Genomic DNA, 18,241 nt, shown 5'->3' on the forward strand with positions numbered 1-18,241 from the left:
TCTTGTAAGTACGCACATTTTGTATAATACGTGTGTGCGTGATTCACTATCACTCAGATCCACTAAAAACAGCAAATAGTGCTGTGGCTGCAGAGGGCATTCTCCACTTCCCTTGTGGCACAAGCAGACAGAGTCTGACAGGAGGCAAGCGTCAGCAATTCTGAATGGGTTGGAGCACAGCTGGATTCACCACAGAGGCTGCATATTGCGCTCTATCTGCCCCATGTGGACCCTAAGGGGCTATGTTAATGCACTCTAGGTACCTAGAGGACACCAACAGGGCTCACAGGAGAGACAGCGTGCAACACACAGTCTATGGCTTGGGCGGTGAATACAGCACCCCAAACACCATTGACAAGCACTGCAGCTTATCTTCTTGGACACTCACTGCACAGTCTGTAGGGGAGGAAAAGCTTGAGGAGGCAGTGATGGCAGAGGAGGAGAAATGGAACATGACATAGAAGGGAGAAGAGGAGGATCATTCCTGGAAGGAGGTCCAGGCCTGGGACTGACCAAGCTGATTAAGGACCCTAGGTGATGTATGAGGGTGGCTTTCCCAGGGCTGATCCTCCCTTTCTTCGTTTGTGGGAGGGTGTCAGGGGCACAATAGGGGTGGGACATCCCAACTCGCCGCTTGCCATAAACAGGGAGGGGAAGAGGAGGGAGATCTCCAAGCAAGCTCCCTATCCCCCCCCCCCCCCCCCCAAAAAACATTTCTAGATGTCTCAGAGCAAGACTGGCATCGCTACATGAAATCAAGTGCCTCCCTACCCCCCAGTGCTCCCCCCCACTCTCACCACCAACCATTCAGCCTCTGTTGCCCCTCACTATCTCTGACTCCTGCACCGCACAGTGGCAGCCACATTGCTCGCGGGCTGGCTTCAACTCACTCAAACAGTGAAAACAATGAGGAGTCCTTGTGGCACCTTAGAGACTAACAAATTTATTTGGGCATATACATTTGTGGGCTATAACTCACTTCATCAGATGCATGGAGTGAAAAATACAGTAAGCAGCTATAAATATACAGTACATGAAAAGATGGGAGTTGCCTTACCAAGTGTGTGTGTGTGTGTGGGGAGGGGGTGTCAGTGATAATGACACCAATTCAATTAGGGTGGATGTGGCCCATTCCCAACCGTTTACAAGAAGGTGTGAATATCAAGAGGGGAAATTATTTTTTGTAATGACCCAGAGGGCATTTGCTGGCACATGATGGCATATATCACATTGGTAGATCACAGAATATCAGGGTTGGATGGGACCTCAGGAGGTCATCTAGTCCATCTACAGCCAAGCCCTAACTCTAAGATAACACCTACAGGATCTGTATCAATACCCACCTGGGGAAGTGAAGAAACATATTGACAGAGTCAGAAGGGTACCCAAAAGTCACCTACTACAGAACAGGCCCAACAAAGAAAGTAACAGAACACCACTAACCGTCACCTACAGCCCCCAACTAAAACCTCTCCAATGCATCAAGGATCTACAACCTATCCTGAAGGATGATCCCTCACTCTCACAGACGTTGGGAGACAGGCCAGTCCTCGCTTACAGACAGCCCACCCAACCTGAAGCAAACACTCACCAGGAACTACACACTATACAAAAAACAAAAACAAAACAAACAAAAAAACACCACTAACCCAGGAACCAATCCCTGCAACAAACCCTGTTGCCAACTCTGCCCGCATAACTATTCAAGGGACACTATCATAGGACCTAATCACATCAGCCACACCATCAGGGGCAAGTTCACCTGCACCTCTACCAATGGGATATGTGCCAGCAATGCCCCTCTGCCATGTACATTGGCCAAACCGGACAGTCTCTACACAAAAGAATAAATGACACAAACCAGACATCAAGAATTATAACATTCAAAAACCAGTAAGAGAGCACTTCAACCTCCCTGGACACTCAATAACAGACTTAAAAGTGGCAACTCTTCAACAAAAACCCTTCAAAAACAGACTTCAAAGAGAAACTGCAGAACTGGAATTAATTTGCAAACTGGACACCATTAAATTAGACCTGAATAAAGACTGTGAGTGGCTGGGTCACTACAAAAAATAATTTTCCCTCTGACATTCACAACTTCGTGTCAGCTGTTGGGAATGGGTCACATCCACCCTAACTGAATGGGTGTCATTATCACTGACCCCCGACCCTCCCGCCACTTGGTAAGGCAACTCCCATCTTTTCATGTGCTGTATATTTATACCTGCTTACTGGGCAGCCTCACTCCCAGGCGTCGCCAAATGGCGCCCATTTCGCTGGCTTCAGCCCCATTGACAGCAATAGGAGATGGCGGCCATTTTGAATAAGGGAGAATCCGTTTTCACGAGACCGGGTAAAACACCCCTAAAATTGCCAGTCACAATCACCTCGTGAGAGGCGGCACCGCTATTAACCGCATAGCCTGGGGAGGGGTGGGGAGGGAGGGGGCAGAGCCGCGCCTCTTACCCGCCAGCTGCCCAGCAACCTGGGCTACAGACAGCACCTCCTGCACCACGTACTGCGCGGGCCCCCCGCTGCGGAGCAGATCGCCCGGGGACAGGGGCAGGTGGAATTCCCAGGGGAGCGACGGCGACGACGGCATCTTCTGGCTGCCAGGGAACAGGACCACGACGTGAGCGGCGCTGGTCTAGCCCCCCACCCAAGAGCCTGGCCTACCAGCGCTGCCGGTCCGCCTCCTCCAAACAGTCAAAGCGCGCAGGCAAACGCTACAATCACTAGCTTCAGCGCCCTCGGAACACCAAGGAGCCAATCACAGCACAGACCGCGTTCTTCACCTCCATCCAATTACCCACATGCAAGCCCACCCGTCTCTGAACTGCCGGTTTCGCGCCAACTCCTCCCGCATTCGAATCACAACCGCCTCCTTGTTACCGGCGCCAATCAGAGGGCGGCTGGAACACAACAACCAATCAGACACCAGAGGCTCCTTCCACCTCTCAGTTCCCGGCCGCGCAACCGCTGGTCTGTGGCGCCGGTGAGGGGGGGCTGAATCTCCCGAGCCCGGGTTCATAGTCAGCGTGTGGGGGAGGGGGCGTCCGGGGACAGCAGCTACCGTTGGTTTGGTCTGGACCCGTGGCTGGGAGCAGGGACACTGGGGTGCGCCAAGACAGGCCGCGCAGGGAGCGGTGCATTCTGGGAAGCAGCAGCCAGTTAAGATGGCTGTGTCTCGGCGGGGCTCGTGCTGTTACTAAGGCCCCCGCTCCAGTCGGGCCTGCCTGGCTTGTGCCCCGTGGTTCCTGTGGGGAGGGAGCGGGGAGCGCATGCCCGGTCGTCGCGCCCTTGCTGCGCGGGCTCTGTCGGGGCCGCTCCGGTGACCGGGGCTCTGTCTTTGCAGGGTGGGACAATGGGGACTCTGCTGCAGCTGGCAAGATGGGGCCTCTTCGGCCGTAGTCTCTCTCTGGTCCAGACCGCGAGGAGCCTCCACTGTGGTGAGCGGGGCGGGGTATGCACCCAGACCTTGTATTGCCCTCCGGGCCAAGCAAGGGCGACCTGCAGGGTCAGGTCCTTCTACTGATAATCTCGTTCTTCAGCTGTCTTCTCTGTTTCAAGGGGTCTCTAGCTGGATCCATGTGAAGTTGCCCCCTGAACCTAAAGAGGTTGATCGCTGGACAGAGAAACGAGCCTTATTTGGGGTCTATGACAATATAGGAATTCTAGGTAAGTGACCAACGGTGGGTCTGAGGATATCATGGGCAAAGGGAAAGTAACTGGAACTCCAAACTGGGGGGTCAGGAGAGTAGAGGTTAGTCCTACTCTGGGGCTGGGGAAAATTTAATGGTGTCAGAATGAATTGAGGTTGATGGGACCTGGGGCTAACCTTTCTGCTACCCTGGGTTTGTTTTCCTGTTACTGCATCTGTTTCCCACTTACCCCTTCTTCCTCAGGAGACTTCAAGGTTCACCCCAAGGACTTGATCACAGGGCCCAGGTGGCTGCGAGGCTGGCGGGGAAATGAGCTACAGAGATGCATCCGCAAGAAGCAATTTGTAGGTCACCGAATGTTTGATCAGGATTACAAGAACCTTAACAAAAGGATCAGGTTCCTGTACAGACGTTTCAACCGCACTGGAAAGCACCGCTAGGAGCAGACCTGTGAGAGCCAGCCATGTGCCTCCTGGAAGGAATGGCATCCTGGGTGTAACAGGTTTAGCACCTGGAGCTGTGTACAGATTGGGGTGCTGTAAAATCGTAATAAACTGAGTTTCTCTTCTACAACCACCTTCTACCTCTGATCCCACTTGAAGCTCAGTTCCAACCCACAGTCCCTCTTGCTTGTCCAGTCCTGAGCTCCCTTTGCACGCCTTTCCTGATTATTCCTTCACCACCACCACCCTTAAATTTCTCTTCTTACTGCTTCCTTTAGTTTGGATCCCCATATTGCTCTATTGCAACCCCTCCCTGTAGTATCTGGTTTCCACACCAATCTTAATATTGAAATGACACAAAACATTAAATGTTTTCAATTATCAGCACTCGGACAACCTTGATTCCATTTTATAATTCTCCCAAAGAATTGCAAGTCTCTTTTGTATTCTCCTTCTCCACTAATTCCCCATCTGCTACAGCTCACAGTTTAGTCATCTGTCTGTCCTTCAAAACCCTCCAATAAATTGTGACTTGAGTAATGCTGAAGTTACCTTAACAACCCAGAATTGAAGTTGCATTGAAATGTGTTTTAAAGGATGATTAATCCTTTTAATTCACACTACTTCCTGTGTTTAAACTCTATACACCTCTACCCCGATATAAGGCGACCTGATATAACATGAATTCGGATATAACGCGGTAAAGCAGTGCTGCGGGGGGGAGGGGCTGGGCTGCGCACGCCGATGGATCAAAGCAAATTCGATATAACTCAGTTTCACCTATAATGCGGTAAGATTTTTTGGCTCCCGAGGACAGCGTTGTATCGAGGTAGAGGTGTATTTAATATACTCCCTGAACAGGTGAATTTTCTTAGCCAAAGGTTACTAATGTAACTTAAGCAGGTGAAATTTAGATAAACCCTTTTTGAAATTTTCCCTGAAGTCAGGCTGTCATCAGGCTCTTTTGTAGGAACAGCCCTACTGGATCAGAGCTGGGGTCAAGTGCCCTGTCTCATACAGGGGCCAGTACCAGATCCTTCAGAGGCCGGTGTAAGAAATCTACAGTAGGCAGATCTATGGTACTCTGCCCCCCATTAGTTCACATTCTGATTTCTCACAGTTAGAGATGGGCTGAAACTAAGTATAACCCTGACTTTCACAATAAGCCAAAAATCAAGCTAATCCTATTTCAAAACAAGCCAATCCTTAAGAATCCCAACACTCTATGTGACTAGATTCCCCCCAGGGTGCAGTCTGGGACTGTGGTGGGCCTGCTGTGCACCCCTGATTCTCTCCCACCCCCTTGCCCTTGCTTCCTCCCCCTCTTGCCCCTGCTTGCCGGGAGGCGATCAGAAAAAAAAGCAAAAAGCTACATGCCAAAAACTAGCCAACAAGCAGCTCGCAAGCCAATTAAGCCAAAAACAAGCACATTTTCTGTGTTTTTTTTGTGGGTTTGGCATGTCTGCTTGTGGATGGAGTCTTACCAGTTCTCCTGTAATGAAGCATCAGGAGTTCGTTGGCTTCGCTGAAATGTCTGCTATGGGGAGCCCCTGATGTACCAAGGCCTCAGTGTAGAGACAGAGCTGAATGGGGAGTTCTGTGGTGTCCCAGGAGAAGCAGTGTTGCATTGAGATGTTATTGCATCAAGAGTTAGCCTCAGTAAGGGAGCTGTGACAGAAGAACTGAGTTAATTTCCCTCCTTCCTCCAGTGGTGGGATAGACGTTGTGACTGGGGAATTGAAACAAGTAGCAGTCTCTCTTGGAGGAAGCTTTAGCTGGTGTCCTGGCAGAGACCCAGTAGTTTCCATTCTGATCCAGTGGGAGGCAGGAGTTGGAAACGTTTGCTGCTTGGGTTGTACCCCAACATGGAACACTGCTGAGCCCTTTGTCTGCAGAGGGACATAATGGAAGAATTCTGGCCCCTAGGAGGGTCAGCAATAGATCTCTAGTCAGGTGACAGAGGGCTGTCTCCTTAGACCTGGCTACAACTTTGGCTCTTACTCCACCTTGTGTACCTTCATGCCTTGATGGAAGAGCTTGAAAGCACTGCTCCTACGGAGGCTACAAACCCTGTCAGAGTGCTCCAGAGGTTATGTCTACACTACGGACCTTACAGCAGCACACCTGTACCGCTACAGCTGTACCACTCCAAGGTCTCCTGTGTAACCGCTCTATGCCAGCAGGAGAGAGCTCTCCTGCCGACATAGCGCTGTCCATACCAGCACTTTTGTCAGTGAAACTTATGTTGGTGAGGGAGGTGTTTTTTTCCACACCAGTGCTAGCATAGACAAAGCTTTAGAGTTTCTGACCATTGCTGCTGCTTCAGCCTATAAGGCATATGCTTGAGCTATCAAATTCTGCTATACGAAATATGAATGCAAGTACTTCCAGGGGCTTATTCATGTGGGTCTTTTAAATCTGTATCATCTGGAGGCATCCCAGTTAATGTGCCATCTTGATTTCCACTTTGGTGGGACCGTAGCCCTGTAAACACCAAACAATTCTTGACAAAATTGAATGTTAGTGAAACTAAGTGTTAGTCAATCTTTTAAAGGGAATAGGTAAAATAAAGGACATATCTCCTCCCAAAGCATGACTGCTTTCAGTTCTGTGACACAACTCAGGCTTTTCTGATTTTTTTTTCTACAATCTCTACACAACCGATAAAATTTGTGAGTAGTAGGTGGAACAGCAAGGTGGCATGCCAAGGAGAATCGTAGGACTAGAAAGGACCTTGAGTCCAGTCCCCTGCACTCATGGCAGGACTAAGTATTATCCAGACCAGTGGTCTCCAAATGGGGTTTTGCTTCGGCAGTTCGTGTGGGAGTCTGAGCAGCTTTTTTTTTTTTTTTTTTTGCTTCGGTGCAGCAGGGGGTGCGTGCTCAAAATTTTTTTACTGATGGGGTGCGCGATCAAAAAAGTTTGAAGACCACTGATCTAGACCATACCTGACTGGTGTTTGTCTAACCTGCTCTTAATCTCCAATGATGGAGATTCCACAACCTCCCTAGGCAATTTATTCCAGTGCTTTACCACCCTGACAGGAAGTTTTTCCTAATGTAGACTCATAGACTTTAAGGTCAGAAGGGACCATTATGAGCATCTAGTCTGACCTGCACAACGCAGGCTGCAGAATCTCACCCACCCACTCCTGTAACAAACCTCTAACCTATGCCTGAGTTATTGAAGTCCTCAAATCGTGGTTTAAAGACCTCAAGGTGCAGAGAATCCTCCAGCAAGTGACCCGTGCCCCACCCTGCAGAGGAAGGCGAAAAACCTCCAGGGCCTCTGCCAATCTGCCCTGGAGGAAATGTCCAACCTAAACCTCCCTTGCTGCAATTGAAGCCCATTGCTGCTTGTCCTATCCTCAGAGGTTAAGAAGAACAAATTTTCTCCCTCTTCCTTGTAACAACCTTTCATGTACTTGAAAACTGTTATGTCCCCTCTCAGTCTTCTCTTCTCCAGACTAAACAAACCCAATTTTTTCAATCTCCCCTCATAGGATGTTTTCTAGACCTTTAATAATTTTTGTTGCTCTTCTCTGGACTTTTTCCAATTTCTCCACATCTTTTCTGAAATGTGGTGCCCAGAACTGGACATAATACTCCAGTTGAGGCCTAATCAGCGCAGAGTAGAGCGGAAGAATTACTTCTCATGTCTTACTTACAGCACTCTTACTAATACATCCCAGCATGATGTTTGCTTTTTTTGCAACAGTGTTACACTGTTGACTCTTATTTAGCTTGTGGTCCACTATGACCCCCAGATCCCTTTCTGCAGTACTCCTTCCTAGGCAGTCATTTCCCATTTTGTATGTGTGCATCTGATCGGTTCTTCCTAAGTGGAGTACTTTGCATTTGTTCTTATTGAATTTCATCCCATTTACTTCAGACCATTTTTCCAGTTTGTCCAGATCATTTTAAATTATAATCCTATCCTCCAAAGCACTTTCAACCCCTCCCAGCTTGGTATCGTCCTCAGACTTTATACATGTACTCTCTCTGCCATTATCTAAATCATTGATGAATATATTGAACAGAACCGGACCCAGAACTAATCCCTGTGGGACCCCACTCATTATGCCTTTCCAGCTTGACTGTGAACCATTGATAACTCGGAACATTTTTCCAACCTTATAGTAGCTCCATCTAGGTTGTATTTCCCTAGTTTGTTTGAGATGGTCATGCAAGACAGTATCAAAAGCCCTACTAAAGTCAAGATATATCACACCTACCGCTTCCCCCCATCCACAAGGCTTGTTACTCTGTCAAAGAAAGCTATCAGGTTGGTTTGACATGATTTGTTCTTGACAAATCCATGCTGTTACTTATCACCTTACTATTGTCTATTCTATCTTACTGCAAATTGATTGTTTAATTATTTGCTCCATTATCTTTCCAGGTACAGTAGTTAAACTGACTGGTCTGTAATTCCCCCGGTTGTCCTTATTTAGCTTTTTATAGGTTGGGACTATATATGCCCTTTTCCAGTCTTCTGGAATCCCATCTTCCATGAGTTTTCAAAGATAATTGCTAATGGCTCAGATATCTCTTCAGTCAGCTCCTTGAGTATTCTAGGATGCATTTCCTCAGGCCCTGGTGACTTGAAGACATCTAACTTGTTTAAGTAATTTTTAACTTGTTCTTTCGCTATTTTAGCCTCTGATCCTACCTCATTTTCATTAGCATTCACTGTTAGACGTCCATTCATCATCAACTTTCTTGGTGAAAACTGAAACAAGTCATTAAGCACCTCTGCCATTTCCACACTTTCTGTTATTTCCCCCACTGCCCCCATCAAGTGATGGGCCTACCCTGTGCTTGGTCTTCCTCTTGCTTCTAATGTATTTGTAGAATGTTTTCTTGTTACCCTTTATGTCTCCAGTTAGTTTGATCTCATTTTGTGACTTTTTAATTTTCTCTCTACATACTTGTGTTGTGTATATTCATCCTTTGTAATTTGACCTAGTTTCCACTTTTTGTAGGGCTCTTTTGATTTTTAGATCATTGAAGTTCTTCTGGGTAAGCCAGGGTGGTCTCTTGCCATACTTCCAATCTTTCCTCCACAGTGGGATAGTTTGCTCTTGTGCCCTTAATAATGTCTCTTTGAAAAACTACCAACTGTCTTCAATTGTTTTTCCTCTTAGACTTACTTCCCATGGGATCTTACCTACAAACTCCCTGACTTTACTAAAGTCTGCCTTCTTGAAAGCCGTTGTCTTTATTTTGCTGTTTGGGGGGGGATAGCTCAGTGGTTTGAGCATTGGCCTGCTAAACCCAGGGTTGTGAGTTCAATCCTTGAAGGGGGCATTTAGGGATCTGGGGCAAAAATCTGGGGATTGGTCCTGCTTTGAGCAGGGAGTTGGACTAGATGACCTCCTGAGGTCCCTTCCAACCCTGATATTCTATGCCTACCATTTCTTAGACTCATTAACTCTACCATTTCATGATCACTCCCACCCAAGCTGCTTTCCACTTTCAAATTCAAAACGAGTTCTTCCCTTTCTGCCAAAATCAACTCTAGAACAGCCTCTCCCCTAATAGCTTTCTCCACTGGAGAGGCAAATGAATCAACACATTGGAGCCCTGCACCAGCAATCCTGGCTAATGCAGGGGAAGGCAATGATGTGTGGCAGAAGTTTGGCTAGTGTCACCTGCCGCTGTGGAGTCTCTGAGTCATGAAGGGGAAGCTGCAACATAGAGTCAGTTCTCCGCATTGGGGGTGGGGTGGCAGTCCCTAGCCCCAACTTCTTTCAGGGCTGAACCACGTGTGAGCTGCGCTGTGGTGACGTTGGTACATCCGGCTGTGATGCCATGGTGATTATTTTTTTCAGTCTGATGCGATCACACTCCACTGTTATAATGACGTCTTGATTATCTCAGTCTGCAGCTCGGCCCTGCAATGATTGCGTCTGCTCCAGGCTGGATTTTCTGGGATTCTTTCCCCTTTCCGGGGCCCTCTTCTTTCCCGTGTAAACACCCATTATCTATCTCCCGCTGCGCAGCTTTCTCTGACCGCAGGGAGAGGGCCCCGAGGGGCTTCCTCGCCACGACCATATCCACCGGGGGGGGGGGGGGTTAATCGCCCTTTAAGAGTTGTAGGCATGGCCTGAAAGCTCGGTGGCGCGAGGCCGGAGGAAGGTACAGTGATTGGTTTAGGGAACAGGTAGCGAACGTTCTGATTGGGCAGAGGTCCGCGGGGGGGGGTCTGGAACGGAGGCTGCAGCTCACTGTACAACGGGTTGGAGGACCGTCACACGACGGTTGGCTGGTGCTAGGCTATAGCTGTTTGGTTGTGCGGGTAGAGAGGTAGCAGCCAGACCTACAGGGTGCCTAGCCTGGCGCTTAGGGAAGCACTTGGCTGACGGTGCGAAGGGACATTGCAGACAGGAGGGGGCGTGGCCGTGGCGGCGTTGATTTGCCGATGGTGGGCGTGGTCAAATAGCACCAGACTATAGGGTGGGGGCCGTAGTGGCGCGACAGCTAAAACCCGAGGCAGGCGCAGGACAGGTGCCGGGTAGACGCGGAGCGCGTGTTCTCAGCCCGGCGGAGCCATGTAAGTATTGGGGGCTCCGCGCTCCCCAGGGTTCCGGCGCCGAGTCGCGCATTGTCGCAGCTGTGGCTCCGCGGCCCCCGAGCGGGGATTGGGCGTTGTGCCGTGCTGCAGTCTTGTCTGGGGCTGAGCAGTCTGCAGGGAGGGGAGGCTCCTCTGGCCCGTAGGATGTACCCGCCACCTCCTTGGGAGAAGGGGCAGCCTACGTGCCAGTACCGGCCGCCTCTCCCCGGCTCCTGGCAGCTCCCCACCGCCCCAGGACTGACTTCCCCACCTCTATTGGTGAGAGTCTCGGGCTCGGCTGGCACGAAATGGCCCTTCCTGCACCTCTGCCTGGCTCCCATCAACGTCTGTGGCCAGACCTGCCCAGCACAGCGGCGTCTGCACTTTTCCGGCCGGTGATCACGCCAGCCTGCCCTGCTCTGCCCGGCCACCACCAGCAGCAGCAGCTGCGCTTGTGTGTCGTGTCTCGCTCCCAGCAGCTTTCCCTCTGGCCCCTGCAGTCCACGCCCAAGGGCTCAGAGGCGGGGGGGGGGGGGTCTCTTGCTGTGCGGGTCTTATAGGAAGAGGCTCCGCCATGGAGTTCCATGTTCTAGGGGACTGCCCGGGGATCCTGCTCCGTGCACCCCCGCGCATCAGTGGTGCCTGTCAGGCAAGGCACCAGGTGGTTCTGGCTCCCAGTAGCTGAAAGTAAGAGGTGCGTGGGGGGAGAGGGAGGTAAGAGTCTCTTTGCCCATGTCGTAATGACATTTGGAATAGGCTCTCCTCTCCCTGTAGGGGCTTGCCTGAGTTTGGGCGGCAGGATTCCAGTCCTGCATGCACATATGCAGGTTTACTGCTAGACTCAATTCCCTTCCCTTGCTTCTGTTTCTTTTCTTTAAAGTTGACCCTTATTTATTGTCTGGTATTAGACACCTATGTGCCATAGAATCATAGAAATGTAAGTCTGGAAGGGACCTCCAGGTCAAGTCCAGCCTCCTACACTGAGGCTGGGAGAAGTAAACACAAGTCAGGTCCAACCTGTTTTTAAAAACCTCCAGTGATGGGGGAATTCCACAACCTCCCTTGAAAGCCTATTCTAACCCTTATAGTTAGAAAGGTTTTCCTGATATCTAACCTGAATCTCCCTTACTGCAGAGGAAGCCCATTACTACTTTTCCTACCTTCAGTGGACATGTAGAACAATTGATCACAATCCTCTAATATCCCTTAACATATTGGAAGCCTGTTATCAGGTTCCCCCTCACTATTCTTCTTCTCAAGACTAAACATACCCATTTTTTTTAACCTTTCCATATAGGTCAAGTTTTTTAAACCTTGCCTTTTTTTGTTGCTCTCCTTTGGACTCTCCCCAGTTTGTCCACATCTTGTGCCCAGAATTGGACACAGGACTCCAGCTGAAGCCTCATCAGTGCTGAGCAGAGCGGAACAATTACCTCCTGTGTCTTACATACAACACTCCTGTTAATATATCACAGAATGACATTAGCCTTTTTTGCAACTGCATCTCATTGTTGACCCATTTTCAATTTCTGATCAACTATAACTCCCAGATCCTTTTCAGCAGTACTACCACCTAGCCAGTTATTCTCCATCTTGTAGTTGTGAACTAAGGACATGGCTACACTTGCAGACGTAGAGCACTTTGAGTTAAACCAGCCTTTGTAGAGCGCAGTAGGGAAAGTGCTGCAGTCTGTCCACGCTGACAGCTGACAGTGCACTGGCGTGGCCACATTAGCAGATCTTGCAATGGCCATAGAGAGGAGTACATTGTGGTAGCTATCCCAGCATGCAAGTGGCTGCTGCATGCTTTTCAAATGAGGGGGGTGGGGTGGAGTGTGTTGTGTGTATGTTGGGGGAGAGAGACAGTGGGTTTTTGTGGGTCTGAGAGCATGTTGGCATGCTGTCTTGTAAGTTCAGACAGCAGCAGACCTCCCTCCCGCCCCTCTCTCACACAGCATTCCATAGTAGCGGTGTACATGCAGGCTGTCAGAAACGGAGCTTTGAAAGGGCATTTCCGCATTCCTACCAGGAGTTCAAAACAATGACAAGAGTGGCCACTTGATTTAAGGGGATTATGAGACGTTTCCAGAGGCTGATCAGAGTAATGCAACACCTTGTTCACACCGTGTGTTGTAGCCAAGGTGCAGCAAATGTTATTCCTCTCGCCAAGGTGGAGTACCAGGAGCGCTTTAGCTGCGGAGTCAGAGCGCTCTACGTGCCTTCCCAATGTGGACGGGGAGTGTGCTAGTGCGCACAGGGCTCCTTTATTGCGCACTAACTTGCAAGTGTAGTCAAGCCTGAAGTCTACTACATCACACTTGTTTTTAGTGAATTTCATCTTGTTAAATTCAAGCCAGTTCCCCAATTTCTTACGGTCATTTTCAATTCTAAACCTATCCTCCAAAGTGCTTGCCACTCCTCCCAGCTTGGTGTCATCCATGCATTTTATAAGCATAATTTCAATGCTATTATCCAAATCATTAATGAAAATATTCAGTAGTGCTGGACCCAGGATTGACAATCCTGCCCCTCCTCTCCCCCTTCCCCTCCCCCACCCCCATGGGACCTCACTACATATCCTCTCCCAGTTTGAGATCCTGTATCAGTTCTTGAGCTTTCTCCTGGCTTTTTAGTTTGGGACTTGACTCCTGAGTTCTGCTTTTCTCTTAAATCTGAGGTTCGTAGATGGACCCATATTACTTTGTTTCCTCTGTTGGGTATGTCTCCTTGTCTCATCAGGTCTGATCCAGCTCAGCAATCTGCTCCCAGGGCCCCAGAAGGGGGTGCTCTTGGTGGGGGTCCCCCTGGGCCTCCCCCCAACATGAGTAGTAACCTTCGGCTGCAGCAGTCCCAGGCCCAGATGGAGGAGGTAAGTCAGTGTCTCATGAACTTGGTCTCTTATTATTATTTTGTATTATCATATTGCCTAGGATTAGTGTGATGGACTAGAATCCCGTTTTTGCTTTTGTGCCTCCCTCTGTACCAATGTAATATGCTTTTTTTTTTTTTTTTTTTTTTTTTTTTTCTTCTTTTTGCAGGTGGTGAGCATAATGAGTGTGAATGTGGAGAAAGTGCTGGATCGAGACATAAGGCTTACCGAGATGGATGGCAAGGCAGAGGCACTTGAGGCTGGTGCCTCAGTGTTTAAAACTAGTGCAGGAAAGCTAAAGAGGAAGTACTGGTGGAAGAACTGTAAGGTGAGTCTCCCAACCCTTTCATCTACCTTCCAATGAGGCCAGATCTGAAGTTGTTCTGTGTCTCCTTTGGCTGCATCCAGAGGCCATGGGGGGGGGGGGGGGGGGGTGGCAGCACATGCAGGGTCACATGATGTGGCCGGGCCCCTCCCTGCCGAGCAGCTGGGCCAGCAAGCCAGGCATGGAGAGGCAAAGGCAGGAGTGGAGTGGTGTATGACTTGAATTTTTGTGGGGTTGTGCCCCTCCCTCTCTTCTCCCTTCTCCCCCACTCCCCGTCAGCAGGCACAGGTAATCTGTGGCTGCATCAAAGTGAAGCTGGGGTTATAAGACAGTTGCCTTTTGTACAGTTAGGGCTGTGGTTTCAGCATGAAGCTCCCCCAAGCCCTCTTTGGAAGGCAAGGTACACAGGAAGGAGAATGACCTGGATCTCTTCATACCCTCCCTGAGGGGTTGTGGAGTGCAGCCTTCCGCTGGACCCCTGCTGCTTCCTCGCTACTCTGCATGAAAGGCCTTAGGGACTGATTGTGGGGGTGGGGAGAAGATTAGAGATGGGAATCAATTGGGTCAGCACTGCATCCATGGCCTAGGATTTGAAGAAAACTTGCTGTGCTGCTAATTAGGACTTGCTGCTCCCCCTTCTTTGGAGACTCCTGACCCAACCTGGACATTCATCTCTTGGCTGGTTGAAGCAGGTTCGTGACACTGGGGGTTGGAAAGAGGAAATGCTATTTTGCACCAGGCCATGCTGTATGGAAGGACTGGAACCCTGAGCTTTCTTGTCTCTAGGGTGTGGATGAGATGCCTTGGGAGTGCTCAACCGCATAATAACCCCTTCTGAGAGTATTAACCCTTCATAATCTTTCTCCCCAGATGATGATCATGCTTGGAGTGATCTGTGCCATTGTGATGGTGGCGATTGTACATAAGTACCATATAGAATCTGAATGGAGGGTCAGGGAGCCCCCAAGTCTTGGAAAATGCCACCGTCTCCCTTTTGGTTAAGGGACTGAAGGTCTGAGAGTACCCTGCATGTTCAAGTGGTAGCTTCTGCCTTCTGGTTAAGGGAAAAGGTACCTTCCAAATGCCTGGTGAAGGGTGGAGTATCTGGGAAACTCTACAGGGAAATGGTATGTTCGAAATAGCATATAAAGGACCCAATCTGAGAGCTCTTTCTCTTTGGGGGAAATGGGACCTTCCCTCTACTGGGACAGAGGAGTTCTTCCCCCAAGTGTGAAAGGCATGGGAGTGGAAGGGTTGGGAAGTCCCTAACTTGGCTGGGGGTTTGTAGGCCTCAGTTGCCTACTGTGGGGACCTTGGTATAACTTGCCCTCTTGTTTTCTCCTTTCTCTTTTCCTTCTGTTGCATTCTGTCTCCAGTTTACTTTTGTACTTGAGAATGTGACCCTCCAGTCTGCAGTCCACCTTCCCCTCTTCCTGTCTCCTTCCTTGCCCACACTCCCCCCTCCATGTGGCTGCTTCATCTTCAGTTCTTTTGTTGGTTTTGTTTGTCTTCTGTGTAAGATTCTGAAGCAACTCTCCTGGACCTAGGTTTAACGCCTTCAACATCTGCTGCAGCCTCAGGGAGGGTCAGCTCACTTGGGGGGGTGGGGGGGGAAGATGTTGCTTCCATTCTTATGTTTGAGGGTAACTTTTTTTTTTAATCCGAATTTGAGTGAGGCATGGCTTAGGTGTCACCTTCATCACAGCTGTACCTAAAGGGTGTACTTCAGCAATTTGAGCTTCCTCAAAGCATTTCCCTGGCAGTGATGATCCTAGAGAGCAGGAGGGGGACTCCAATGTGAAATTGATTAGAGTAGTGCCTCACCTCAGAGGAGAGCATCTGGCCTCTGCTCTTGTGGAGTTTCCCTTTAACTGCTGAAGTCTAAACTAGTTTATGGTGGTCACTTATCCTTCAGCTTCCCACAAATAGTGATGAGTTGTGTCTTGCTCATGTTGTGGCAGCTCTCAGCTTCATAGAATGCAACAGGAAGGGTTGATGATCCTTTTTCCTACACCACAAGGACAACAGCAATTGTTATATCGGGGGTTGGTATTCCTGTAACCGGTACAGACTTGTCAGGATGTCATCCTGGTTAGCTACTGGAATGCATTTTACTGAGGAAGTCCAGGGCGTGGAGGGAACAGGACTGGTAGAGGGAGTGAGAGGGAATTCTGGATTTTTCTTGCTTCATCAAGCTGTGTGCCTCTTTCTGTTGTGTGAAGGGGGACATGGGTTGGGGAGTCCCAGGTGGGGGGAGTCTCTGTTGCTTAAATAGTCAGCTGAGCAACTGCATCCTGTGTGTATTTCTGGGCAAGTCCCCATCTTCTGCTCTGTTCTTTCTCCAAAGCCTCATTCTCAAGGAGTTACAAAAAATGGTAGTAAAGTAGAGTTCTGCGCTGAGAAAGAGCTTTGGGAAAATGTCTTGAACTCAATATTCAGCAACTCTTGGATCTCAGCAAATCTGCTTGGTTCACAAGCTTAAAACTTCTCTATATGCGAATGCTACAAACTCTAGTTTAGACTTTTGAGTCCAGACTGGGCTCTCCAAGGTTTCTGGGAAGGTGGGGAGTTGGGAGCAGGTGAAACTGTATAACCTACTGTGGGTAAGTCACTTCTTTTGTGCCCCCATTTTCCCATCTGTGAAAAGAGCTACACCGCTCCTCTGAGTCCTTGAAGTGTTGTGGTGAATTCTGTGGATGAAATGAGCTGCACAGTTTGTGTGCAAGTCCCTACAGAACCTCTTGTGAGTATTTTGTTCTCAAACAGAACCACTGAGGGAAGAGTGTAGGGAGAAGGAGCAATGCTCCCTGTATTCTGCACCAAAAGGAAGGCTTCCTCAGTTCAGGGAGCCCTGGCTATGAATTAGAATGCACTGGGACTTATGTGCAGGACCAATGATGCTGGGAAGAGGGATGCCATCTGTGGGGCTTCATGGGTGTAAGGTAGACGGAATGCTAGTAAAGGAAGAAAAGACTCTCTTGCAATAGGACATTCTGGGAAGGGTATGGGTTTTGCTTGCTCATCTCCATGAACCAGCATTTCATTTGCGCTGAGTCCATATCCCTGTAATTCCCCATCCCTCCCCACCTTGGGGATGGCAAAACTGAAGATCTGGAGTGAAGTGGCCCTTGTTCTTTGAGTGCTTCCCACTATCCTCTGTTGAATTGAGCTGTGGAGATGGATGGACAGAAGTACATCTGCTGAAGAGGAGCTAGGGCCTGATTGTGCTGATGCCATAATTTGTGGGGAGGGCAAGCAAGATGATGCAGGGCTCCCAAGCCAGCAGGTATTGCTCAAACTTTCTTGGACAAGCCCTCCCCCATCCCTCCTGTTCCTCCGGGGCTGAGGCCTCTGGGCTGTTTCTTCCATTTATCTTTCTGTTGGGGATTTGTATGTTGTGCCCCTCTTTCTAGTTCTTGGTGTGTGGGCAAAAAAAATTTCCCCACCCCTGTCGTTCTGAGCCTAAAGCAAGGAACTTCCTTCCCTGTCCACGTGGCTTCAGTGGCTGTCTCACACATGTGTGATTTGTGTCTTTTCTCTATTAAACACAACTGTAACCTTCTCGTTGGGCATGTATAGCACCCACCTCATGTACTTTGAACTCTCTATGCTAATAAACACAGTTCCACTCCCTTACTTTGTCTGCTTGGTCTGCATATAGGTGGGGAAAGGTGGCCCTGGACTACTGCTGGGGCTGAGCGAGCGGGGGCTGACTCCTTCATGTCTAGCCTGAACCGCTCCAGCGGGTGAGAAGGGGGAAGGTCATACACCTTCTGCAATTCCAGCGTTGGGAAAACGAACTTCTTGTCTCTAGGGCAGTGGTTCTCTTCTGGATCTTAAGTGCATAGCTGGTTCTGAGTCATTCTATTTTACTGTATCTCAAGTATGCCCTTGAGAGGAAAGGTGACAACTCTAAACCCTGTTACTATCAGCGTCAGGAACCTGGGTTAGTAATTGGTGCTTGGCCCATAGAATGTAATGGAGCCTGACCTACCTGGCTCTTCTGCTGTACACCATCAGGCAGTGTCTTGTGTCCAAGAGGAAGAGCATTAGGTAGGAGTGGTAACTTACGAGAGGGCAGACAACTGTTCATAATGAGGGTGGGGGAAGATGTGTACTCTGCCTCACTAAAAACAGACTTTACTAAGGCTGGAAGTAGTGGAGTCCAGTGCTGTTTGAACTGTGTTGCAACTGGGAGGTTATTAGAGACAGTTCAGAGGAAATGTAGGAATGAGGGGCTCATTCCATAAACAGAAGGACACTGAAAGACCTGGAGTTTAAATTTAAAAAGGAATTTAAAGGAGACCATCCCATTTATCAGATGGGGTAGTTAGTGGGTGCAATATGTAGGGAAGGGAGTCAGAGGAAAAACACAACTAGAGAA

At 49.2% G+C, this 18,241-nt stretch overlaps 3 protein-coding genes across 8 annotated transcripts in view; 2 read left to right on the forward strand and 1 right to left on the reverse strand.

The window, feature by feature from the left end:
• NCAPD2 (non-SMC condensin I complex subunit D2) overlaps positions 1-2,689 on the reverse strand; it is a 70,977-nt gene extending 68,288 nt beyond the window's left edge. For all 3 annotated transcript variants that reach the window (XM_054042123.1, XM_054042131.1, XM_054042140.1), the window contains exon 1: positions 2,470-2,689. In XM_054042123.1, coding sequence (XP_053898098.1) covers positions 2,470-2,605 — 136 coding nt within the window. In that variant the 5' untranslated portion in view covers positions 2,606-2,689. The remainder of the gene's footprint in view (positions 1-2,469) is intronic.
• Positions 2,690-2,895: 206 nt separating this feature from the next.
• Positions 2,896-4,495, forward strand: MRPL51 (mitochondrial ribosomal protein L51). 2 transcript variants are annotated; one of them, XM_054042160.1, is made up of 4 exons: positions 2,896-2,998; positions 3,359-3,452; positions 3,574-3,681; positions 3,909-4,495. In XM_054042160.1, the coding sequence occupies exons 2-4, from the start codon at positions 3,368-3,370 to the stop codon at positions 4,103-4,105; spliced, it is 390 nt and encodes a 129-aa protein (XP_053898135.1). In that variant the 5' UTR covers positions 2,896-2,998; positions 3,359-3,367; the 3' UTR covers positions 4,106-4,495. The 2 variants fall into 2 exon arrangements, with proteins under 2 accessions (XP_053898135.1, XP_053898127.1); XM_054042152.1 differs by having other exon boundaries at positions 2,926-2,985.
• A 5,839-nt stretch (positions 4,496-10,334) lies between these two features.
• Positions 10,335-17,493, forward strand: VAMP1 (vesicle associated membrane protein 1). 3 transcript variants are annotated; one of them, XM_054042189.1, is made up of 5 exons: positions 10,338-10,663; positions 13,403-13,532; positions 13,702-13,860; positions 14,728-14,779; positions 15,234-17,493. In XM_054042189.1, coding segments are annotated over exons 1-5 (360 nt in total). In that variant the 5' UTR covers positions 10,338-10,661; the 3' UTR covers positions 15,251-17,493. The 3 variants fall into 3 exon arrangements, with proteins under 3 accessions (XP_053898155.1, XP_053898164.1, XP_053898146.1); XM_054042180.1 differs by having other exon boundaries at positions 10,335-10,663; positions 14,728-17,493; XM_054042171.1 differs by lacking the exon at positions 10,338-10,663 and having other exon boundaries at positions 13,383-13,532; positions 14,728-17,493.
• The last annotated feature ends 748 nt before the right edge of the window (positions 17,494-18,241 follow it).

This window comes from Malaclemys terrapin, chromosome 1 (genome assembly GCF_027887155.1).
Source record: "Malaclemys terrapin pileata isolate rMalTer1 chromosome 1, rMalTer1.hap1, whole genome shotgun sequence".
NCBI classification, from domain to species: Eukaryota; Metazoa; Chordata; order Testudines; family Emydidae; genus Malaclemys; species Malaclemys terrapin.

Bases quoted from the DNA above. Each gene is read 5' to 3' on its own strand.
- MRPL51 (XM_054042160.1), top strand. From the start codon at position 3,368: ATGGGGACTCTGCTGCAGCTGGCAAGATGGGGCCTCTTCGGCCGTAGT. The intron at 3,453-3,573 runs GTGAGCGGGGCG...CTCTGTTTCAAG, and splicing joins CGCGAGGAGCCTCCACTGTG to GGGTCTCTAGCTGGATCCAT. The intron at 3,682-3,908 runs GTAAGTGACCAA...CTTCTTCCTCAG, and splicing joins TGACAATATAGGAATTCTAG to GAGACTTCAAGGTTCACCCC.
- VAMP1 (XM_054042171.1), top strand. From the start codon at position 13,383: ATGTCTCCTTGTCTCATCAGGTCTGATCCAGCTCAGCAATCTGCTCCC. The intron at 13,533-13,701 runs GTAAGTCAGTGT...TTCTTTTTGCAG, and splicing joins CCCAGGCCCAGATGGAGGAG to GTGGTGAGCATAATGAGTGT. The intron at 13,861-14,727 runs GTGAGTCTCCCA...CTTTCTCCCCAG, and splicing joins ACTGGTGGAAGAACTGTAAG to ATGATGATCATGCTTGGAGT.